This window comes from Clarias gariepinus, chromosome 10 (assembly GCF_024256425.1).
Source record: "Clarias gariepinus isolate MV-2021 ecotype Netherlands chromosome 10, CGAR_prim_01v2, whole genome shotgun sequence".
NCBI lineage: Eukaryota > Metazoa > Chordata > Actinopteri > Siluriformes > Clariidae > Clarias > Clarias gariepinus.
Window position 1 is genome coordinate 6,966,458 of NC_071109.1, and position 9,364 is coordinate 6,975,821.

General features: G+C 41.6%; 1 protein-coding gene across 2 annotated transcripts; it reads right to left on the reverse strand.

The window, feature by feature from the left end:
* Nucleotides 1-2,155: 2,155 nt before the first annotated feature.
* Nucleotides 2,156-9,364, reverse strand: si:dkeyp-121d2.7 (zinc finger protein with KRAB and SCAN domains 8). Of its 2 annotated transcripts, none has more exons than XM_053506497.1 (5): nucleotides 9,158-9,364; nucleotides 8,447-8,763; nucleotides 8,059-8,252; nucleotides 5,049-5,130; nucleotides 2,156-4,185 (listed from the first exon to the last, which is right to left on the reverse strand). In XM_053506497.1, the coding sequence occupies exons 2-5, from the start codon at nucleotides 8,742-8,744 to the stop codon at nucleotides 3,350-3,352; spliced, it is 1,410 nt and encodes a 469-aa protein (XP_053362472.1). In that variant the 5' UTR covers nucleotides 8,745-8,763; nucleotides 9,158-9,364; the 3' UTR covers nucleotides 2,156-3,349. The 2 variants fall into 2 exon arrangements, with proteins under 2 accessions (XP_053362472.1, XP_053362471.1); XM_053506496.1 differs by having other exon boundaries at nucleotides 2,156-4,188.

Below are 9,364 nucleotides of genomic sequence, written 5' to 3' on the forward strand. Positions count from 1 at the left end.
CCAGGGTGATATCATGTTGGTGATATCAGATATAATAACCATTAATCCAAAATCATCGTTTTTTTTCTCCCATTTTTACAACCTTGCTAGGACCTCCGGACAACATTCACACACTTTTGGCAATTTGGGAACGCCATTTAGCCGAATCTGCCTGTCTTTGGACTGTGGGAGAAAACCGGAGTACCCTAATGAAACCTACCAAGCCCGGGGAGAACATGCAAACTCCATGCACACAGACCCCGAGCTGGGAATCGCGACAGTGCTAACCACTAAGCCACCACGCCAACTAGCTTAACAACACAGAGTGGCAATTAAAAAAATAAAATAATATATATATATATATATATATATATATATATATATATATATATGTGTGTGTGTGTCATAAAAAGTGTCTGGGTACCCAAACATGTTTTCCTTCTTTATTTAAAGATTTGCATATTGGCAGGCATAATAAATGAATGTAATCCATTTCAGAAGAAGAGTGTAACATATAAAATGAAGAAAAACAAGTCTTAGTGCCTTGGTAAAGTAAAAAAAAAATCCTCTAATAATTTTGTACTTAAAAAGTAATTAAAAAAATACACTGTGTGAAAATATTCAGTAATTCCTCATTTATTTAGATCCACATATCAAAACAAGAAGAAATACATACTTTCACTTATAGTTACCATTGTTGTGTGTCAAAAAAAAAGAAAAGATAAATCGTGGCATAATGCGGCGGCGGTGTAGTGGTTAGCACTGTCGCCTTGCACCTCCAGGGTCCGGGTTCGATTCCCGGCCAGGCTCAATTCCCGTCCCTGTGTGCATGGAGTTCGCATGTTCTTCCTGTGCTTGGTGGGTTTCCTCTGGGTACTCTGGTTTCCTCCCACAGTCCAAAGATGTGCAGGTTAGGCTAATTGGTGTTTCCAAATTGCCTGTAGTCTGTGAATGAGTGTGTTTGCCCTGTGATGGATTGGCACCCTGTCCAGGGTGTACCCTGCCTTGTGCCCTAAGCCTCCTGGGATAGGCTCCAGGTCCCCGTGACCCTGAATACAGGATAAAGCGGTACAGAAGATGAGTGAGTGAGATGAATGTGGCATAATGTAAGTTTTTATAAGCACGAGCCATGACAGATGAACTAAGGACTTAATTTAATACATCTTAAGAGGATTATGATGACTAGAGACCTCACAGCAAGTACCATAAATATTACCTTGAACTGAGTGAACTGGTATGTTTTTTATCATATCATAATAAAAAGTATTTTGATGGTGTTTCAGCCTGTGTGAGAATCTTATGGGTCACGGCTCTAAAAATATCTTGTAAAAATCTGATTTTTGGATATGTACTATGATCCTATTAATGTTAGAATATATTTTTATCAGAGATTAATATGTATTTCAGAAATAATAAAGTGAGTCAGAATAATGAAGATGTATAATTTTTTTATTGTATTGGTTTTTTAAACAAATGACCCCTAAAGCCCCTTTCTGATGAAATTAGGTTTACAATGGTTTCCTTCATTAATTTCTTTATTTGCAGGAGGTACTTACATTTTTATTTCTATCCGTATCACCTGTGTGTGTTTCTCTCCTTCCCAAGTATATTGCATGCCGAATTACTACTATTATGCTTCTTGCTACAGTTTTTTAATCAATTTTATGATTCTTTAATAAAATAAATCCCATCCAGACATGACACCACTTTCACTGTGCACAATATACAACTGGGAAAAAGAGCTTGTTCTGCTGCTACTGGCTAAATTTAGTCGTCTAATGCGTGTATGCAATGATGTACCCAGAAATGTTCGTCTAAATCTTGCAGGCTGATTAACTTATTTAAAGACACTTTATAGAAGTATATCCCAAAATCATATATGCTATAATTTTCCAGAAATATAGCATATTAATCAAGATTTGTATTAATCATCTAATGTTATGTGAAATAATTATAATTGAGAATGATCTAATAATATTCTCTGTATCCAAACTTCAAATGTGAAGTAAGAAAGGGTCAATGCATCAAGAAAAGAAAGCAACTAAGAAGGATTAAAATGACTGAAATATTGTTGAACATTCTCCCACATCTCACTAATGAATGATAGTGCTGAAAAATTCAACTTCATGAAAAAAAGTGATCAGAAAAAATGGTGAAGCTTTATTAAAAAAAAAAAAAAAAAAAAAATCAACTGTAGAAACCAGAGCTATGTTTAATAGTAAAAGAAAGAGCAATAAAATGAAGTCAGCTGATGACCTGAATGTACCGAATGACCAGGTCATCAGATGTATGGAGTTCTTCTTCCTTTATTGCACGGCCCATATTCCAGAACTTAAATAGTGAAAGAGTAGTTTTGGGAGCATGAGGAATCATTTTCACACATGAACTGGAAACCACATTGTGTGTGTGATCAGAGCTAAAGGCAGTCAAACTAAATTAGTGTGTGACAAAAACAGAAATGCAAAATTGTGGTAATTTGTATGTTCACTACAAACACACCAGAGGTGTATCGCGAAGGTAAAATAGAAAATTGTTGATCCAGTATCCACCCAGATATTCAAATCCCATGTCAGTAAGATTTAATATAAGAAAAAAAAAAGAAGTGTTATACAATCAGTGACTAGGCTGTAATCCTAATTTTTATTTTTCCTGAGAGATGAAATCTGGACTTTTATCTAGCATTATCTGAGAAAAATGTCCAAGACACCTAAGAGTATGACTCACACAGAGTGTAATGCACAGACACGTGAGCTTGGTTGATGCAGAGGAGTGTGTTCGCTTTGTTTTAGGATCAGGATAAAATTATACACATGTACTTACACTGATACGATTGTGAAATCAGTGTGGGCTCATATCATGTACCATATTACTGGTTTTATAATGTTTAGATTGGATATGGACATATCATTAGATCATTAGATGTCTCCAACTTTCAATTATGCGATACATATTTAAAAAAACAACAACAACTGGTAAGCCTATGTCAAGATTTGCATTAAATAATATTCAAATAATGATGCATAAATAAATCGGCAAATAAAGGATTAGTATAAGAATCGCACCAACGTCAGGTTTTCCCGTAACTAGAGGTTCCAGGTAGCTCCAGGGAGCTTTGTAACAGTCAGAAGGCTGACAGATTACAAAATGGTTTGTTCTTTTTTTACATTTTTATGTACGCTTCTCCAATTTCAGTGCCGCAAAAGATAATCCTGTAGTACGATTGATAAACGATACACTTATAATGCAGATCTATGAGATACACGTCATGTGTTGGAAAATAACCAGTCTCGAGGATTTGATGACATTCAGAAGTACGAATCATTGGTCTTTAAAGCTGGACAGAGAATTAGGTCAAGTCTTAAGCAGTTTATCAGGCGCTGGAGAAGCACTGATTGCGTTTCAGCTCCTGGTCTCCCAGCATTTGGTTCCTCTCTCCTCTCTCTCCGCTGTGGATCTGCTGGTGCCGCTTGAGGTACTCGATGCGACTGAAGCGTTTGCCGCATGCTCCGCACTCGTATGGCCGCTCGCCCGTGTGGATGCGCTGGTGCCGCTCGAGGTTGCCCAGTCGGCTGAAACTGCGCCCGCATTGTGGGCACCGGTGCGGACGCTCGCCTGTGTGTACCAGCTGGTGCCGCTCAAGCGAGCGCGAGTGTGTGAAACGTTTGCCGCAGAGTTCACAGCGGTGCGGCTGCTCTCCCACCTGCACGCACTCGTGGCTCTTCAAGCTCCAGGCGTGACTGAAAGTTCGGCTGCACACTGAACACTGGAAGCGTTCCTCGGCCAGCGGGCACACGTGTTCAGCCAGGTCGGAGGCAGAGTTAAAGCCACCTCCGCATTGAGGACAGAAAAGCAGGAAGTCCTCGCCCTCTCGACTGGGCTCCTCTTCCTCCTCCTCCTCCTCCTCCTCGTCTCCATGGCTCCCTGTGCCAATCTCAGCAGGGTTGGCTTCGTGATTTGAGGAAGCAGGGTCCTGTTGCGAGCTACACAAACCATCCAAGCCGATGAATTCCACATCGCCTGCTTTGTCTGCGGCTTGAGGCGGGCTGATCAAGGAGGATCCTAACTCCTCCTTCTCACACTCCACCTTTAAAGCTGTTTCTAGCAAGCTGAGCTCTTCACTGCTGTTTGGAGGTCCGGCTGAGAGAACGGGCTGCTCCCAGACTTCACCCACAGCTGATCCAGGACCGGTAGGGACAGGAGTCAAATCTTCTACAGACAAAAAGGCATTAACAAACATTACATTACATTAACAAACTATGTCCTATGTGCTAAAACAGTTGAAATCAGCTGTTAGCAAAGTGACTAGCTACAGCAAAGGTCAAAAGTTTGGACACACCTTCTAACTCCATGATCTTTCCTGATTTCTATGTCTTTCTACACTGTAAAACGATTCTGAAAGCGTCTAAAAATACACAATAATCTCATTTGAACAGTCAATGTTCTGCTACTTATGCTCTGTAAAGCCTTCATAAAGGCTCTAATCCGAGGTCCTGTTTGTTAATTGGTGATTTCTGATACTGTTCTTGCAAGAACTGTTCAAGAACAGCTGACCTTCGTGTCTTGAAATAACAGCTGACTGTTGATGTTACTTAATTACCTAACACCATATGTGCTATTTCATAATGTTTAAATTTACCGTATTGTTCTAGAGTGCTGAAGATAAATCATTAAAAACAAAAACATTGATTTAGAAGGTGTGTCCAAACCTTTGACTGGTACTGTACATTGGTTCATTCTTCCTCATCTTTAGTGACGGTGGATGTGACGTCCATCCCAGAAACAGTGGGCGTGACACAGAATGGGTAGGTGTGGAATACAAATCAAGAGACAATTTAGATTACACCAATTCACCTACAGACAAAAACCTAAACTCAGGATCAAACCAGAGACCCATGAGGCCACTAGAGCCATACTGGATCATGACCTCAAACAGGGCACAAGTAACACCAATATACCAATAGCCAGTTCCACATGTGTGCATCCTTAGCTCATGTTCACCACCATTTTACGCACCATATGTACCATTTGGTATTGAATCAGCCATTTCAAAAAGCACAGCTTGTGCTCACCATGCGCTGTGTTGCTTTCGGTCTGGTTTATCTGAAGCGCCTCTTGCAGGACCCTCGCTGACTCACACCTGTAGACATCCTCCTGATCAAACACACACAAAATTACAGAGTGGATTGTATTTATATTCACCCTATTCTGTAAACTGGGTAACATAACCACATAGGACACATAAAAAAAAATATTGTGGAACCTTGTATTGAGAGCATAATTCCTTCACTGAAGCATGCTTGTATATCAAAGCACTCTTATATCAAAGTGAATTTCCCCCATAAGAAATAATGATTCATTCCACAGCCCAAAAATGTTTATATAAAAATAATTAATACAAAATCTTCGTCTTCTCAAATAAAAAACTGTGTAGTACAACTTCCACACACACACACTAACGGAAACACTGCTCGTTGGGAAACTTTAACAAGGAACCTCTCTAATGACCCTCGAGCATACACACGGAATCAGAGAGAGACTCTAGATCTTTAACAAAGAACCTCTCTAATGATGCTTGCTTTTGCTTTGGGCGCGCGCACACCCGTGGTTACAATGTAATAATTAACAGCACACGTGGCCACGGATGTTGACTATATGAGCACACTAAGACGGAGCATGGGAGATAATTACCCACAATCCCTCAGCGCAAAAGAGAGAATTGGCATAGTTGTGATCCAAGTATCTCGTAAATCATTACCTCGCTCGTTTAGTGAGTTTTTTTTTTATTTAGCTCGCAGACCAAGTTACTCACAATCCAATGTTTCACTCAAAAGGAGATACTGTATCCACTGTATCCATAAAAGGAATACATTTGTACATTTTTCTCAGTGATTTTGTTTGAATAAACAAAGTGTCTGAACATTCAAAAATGACTGAAACATAATAAGCTCTATAGCAGAAATAGAGCTCCAAAGGTGGTTAAAATGTCCATCCTCTCTTTGGTGTTGTTTAAAAGCTAATAAAGAGCTCTTTTTTTAAACTACCACTATTTCTAAACAGGACCATGGAACCGTATAACAAATGTTTATTTTGGTCCATGCATTCGGAAAACATCCGGGGTATCAGGTTTTAGATAATCTCACAGTCTCAGCACAAAACAATTTAATTACACTGCATGCATAATTAATACACTGCCAGGTCAAAAAAAAAGCACCACCTGGATTTTAACTGAGTAAATACCTTCCAGTGGATAATTACTGCAGTGTTTAATATAGCTCAGCTGGCAACAAGTTGTTTAACCCTAACTGCTTGTGGCAAAGATGATAAAATTGGGTCAAGAACTGTCCAGGCCATTGTTAAAAAATGGAAGTAAAGTATCATCTTTGAAGAAATGTGGTCTAAAAACATTTTTAATGACCATGATCAGATATCAATCAATGTTAAATAGTGAAAGTAAGAGGTTTTCCACATGCACAATGCGAGAGTCAAAAAGAGAACACAAGGGACTGGGACTAAACAGTTGTGTAGCGTCATGTCCACCATTTGAGGACTCAGTTATTCAGGTACTTTTTCAAAAAAGTAATCCGTTATTTAGACAATTTATGCAATCCGTGAACCAGACAGCAGTCATTCCCAATCTGTGCAAAAACTCGCGGTGAATCATGATGAACCGTACTTACGGCCACCGCGTGAAACCGCGTAGGTGGCATAGGGGTATTAGTAGGAAATAGATTATGGGCCAAACTTCGCTAAGTGATGATGGTAGAATAATTAAAAAGGCCTTGACTAAAACAACATGCATGAGGAATCACAAAGGAGTTTTTATTTCTTGCAATGGAAAAGTACTCAAACTATTTACTTTTATCAGAAAGTAATGCTGTGATGTAACCGATTACTTTTTAATGACAGTAATTTTTTTATGTAATTAGTTACTTTAAAAAGTAACGTCCCCCAAAATGCTTATCAGTGAGGCTGCTTGGGGGCGGGGGGGAGGCTTCAATTTGCTAGGGAGCATAAGAAATGGACTGAGGAGCATTGAAAAAAGGTTATGTGGTCTTATGAGTCCAGGTTTACCCAGTTCGAGAACGATCAAAAAAATGGAGGTACATTAGGATTAGAAGAGAAGTGAATTAAGTGACGCACCCATTAAGTCTATCATATAAGCCTGTGGGGGCAGTGTTATGATCTGCAGTTGTTTCTGTTGGTCAGGTATAGTGTTCAGCAACGGTACGTGCCCAAATGAATGAAATCAGCTGTCAACCTGAATGACCAGGTTTTTCCACCTGTGTTTTTTTTTTTCCCTGAAGGCACATGCATATTCCTAGATGACGATGGCAGGGTTCATCAGGTTCAAATTGTGAAAGAGGAGCATGAGACATCATTTTCACACACGCATTGAATCACAGAGTCCAGAACTTTACCCCACTGAGAATCTTTGGGATGTGCTGGAAAAGATCTTACTGGAAGTAACTATGAGTGTGTGTGTGGGGGGGGGGGGGGGGGGGGGGGGGGCGGTCAGTCATATCCATGTTAAGATGGCTACTCTGTTAGGAGATCTACCGGTGTCTGACAATCTACATCATTACATATTCATCTGTCTGGTCAAATCTCTCTCTTATTCAGTCTATCTATCTTTCTTATCTTTCTACATCTTTGCATTTTAGTTTCCTTAAGTGTGCACTCTCCTGTGAATTTATTATATATAATGCACTCAGGCCGTGTATTTGCATTCCATGAAGCAATTTGTAGTGCTCCTGTAATGTTTTACGGTCCAGATGAAAGAACATTTTCCCCGGCGCAGACAAGAAGGTACTGTATGGAGAAACGGCCATAAAAGTCCTGTTCGTCTCGTCCCTGTTAACCGCCTTCGTTGGTGTAAATCTAAGTTTCCTCTGCTCCTGCTTTTTCATTTCATCCCTCGCAACCCATACTCATGGTTCCCTCCTTCCTTCCTTCCTTCCCTCCCTTGCTCTCATCATCCTACACTCTTCTCTCTCCTCCCTCCCTCCCTCACTCCCTCCCTCCTTTCCGGCACTGCTCTCCCTATCTCTCCCTGCATCGGCCTCCTGATTGGCCGCTCACCTCCTCCTTAACACTGGCCACCTCCTTCCTCTCCCCGGAGACGTGTCTCCTCTCCTCCTCCTGCTCCTCTCCTTCCGCTGCGGTTGGTGGATGAGTGCGGCACACGTCCCTCCTCTCTTCCCTCCTCTCGTCCCTCGCTCCTCCAACCCCCTCCTCCCACGTGCCACCGCTCCACTCCTTGGGCTGCTTGCCTCCTGAAAGGGAGAGAGGAAGGGAGGGAGAGGAGATCAGGAAGGGAGGGAGGGAGAGAGTCAGACAGAGGGAAGGAGAAGAACAGGGAGAAAGAACAGAGAGAGCTGAGGAGCAGGTCGCCATGACACTCACTTCCTCCCTCTGGTTGCACTAAAAGTTTAGACGTGCACTCAGCAGTAATGAACTTTGCGCTTACTAGGTTCGAGCCTGCGCTTTTTCGCCGCGCCGGCGGCCTCATCAGGACCGAGCAGACCGGCCGCGCGCCGACTGGCCGCCCAGGCGAGCCCGTATTTCCTCTCGTTCCTCAGCTTGTTCTCGGTGAGCCTCAGGCGCAGCTTCAGAGCCTCGTTCTCCTTCCGGTTGAGCGAGATCTCCACCAGGTAGTCGTTCACCGTGTCCTCGAACAGCTTGGTGATCTCGCACACGGACGCGCGCACAAGGCTGTCCATCACCGCCGTCAGATGCGCCTGGAACGTCTTCACCGTGTCCGCCATGGCGCTTTACGCACGAGATCTGCCATAAATAAATACACCCTACACTCACTCTAAGGCATCAGATCAACCGTGCGCACTGTTCCACTGTATAAAAAGTGCATGGGATATATTATTAACACTTATAAATACATAAATAAGGATGTTTTGTGGACTGATCAAAGGATGGTAGGCAAACCAGGGTGAAAAGTTTACACTAAAAACAAACCCTTACACACACACACACACACACACACACAAGATGTCATATTTCCTATTCTGTTTTTATTTCCAACTGCCATGTAATGCATTTACTCTCTAAGTCATGCGCATTCACTGTCTAACATGCACTCCTACAAAAATAGTTTAATTCTAATTACTAATTAACTTAACAAAAATATATATAATAAATATTTAGTAATGACAATAAACATTACCCCACAGCTTATATCCGCCCTCTAGTCTCAGCCACAAACGCTTCAGGAAAAAAAAAAATCAACAATACACCTTCTAACCCGTTCACTCACACACACACACACACACACACACTGAAGTGTAACCCTGTTACACCGAAAAAGGACCCAGGCGTTTATGCTCCCCTTCGCAACTCAAGTGCTTTTCATTCTCGCCTACGATACCTCGGT

Excerpts from the sequence above, each read along its gene's own strand:
- si:dkeyp-121d2.7 (XM_053506496.1), bottom strand. The coding sequence starts at position 8,744 with ATGGCGGACACGGTGAAGACGTTCCAGGCGCATCTGACGGCGGTGATG. Across the intron at positions 8,253-8,446 it reads AAAGCGCAGGCTCGAACCTA|GAGGCAAGCAGCCCAAGGAG; the intron begins GTAAGCGCAAAG and ends TCTCCCTTTCAG. Across the intron at positions 4,189-5,048 it reads CGAAAGCAACACAGCGCATG|AAGATTTGACTCCTGTCCCT; the intron begins GTGAGCACAAGC and ends TTTTGTCTGTAG.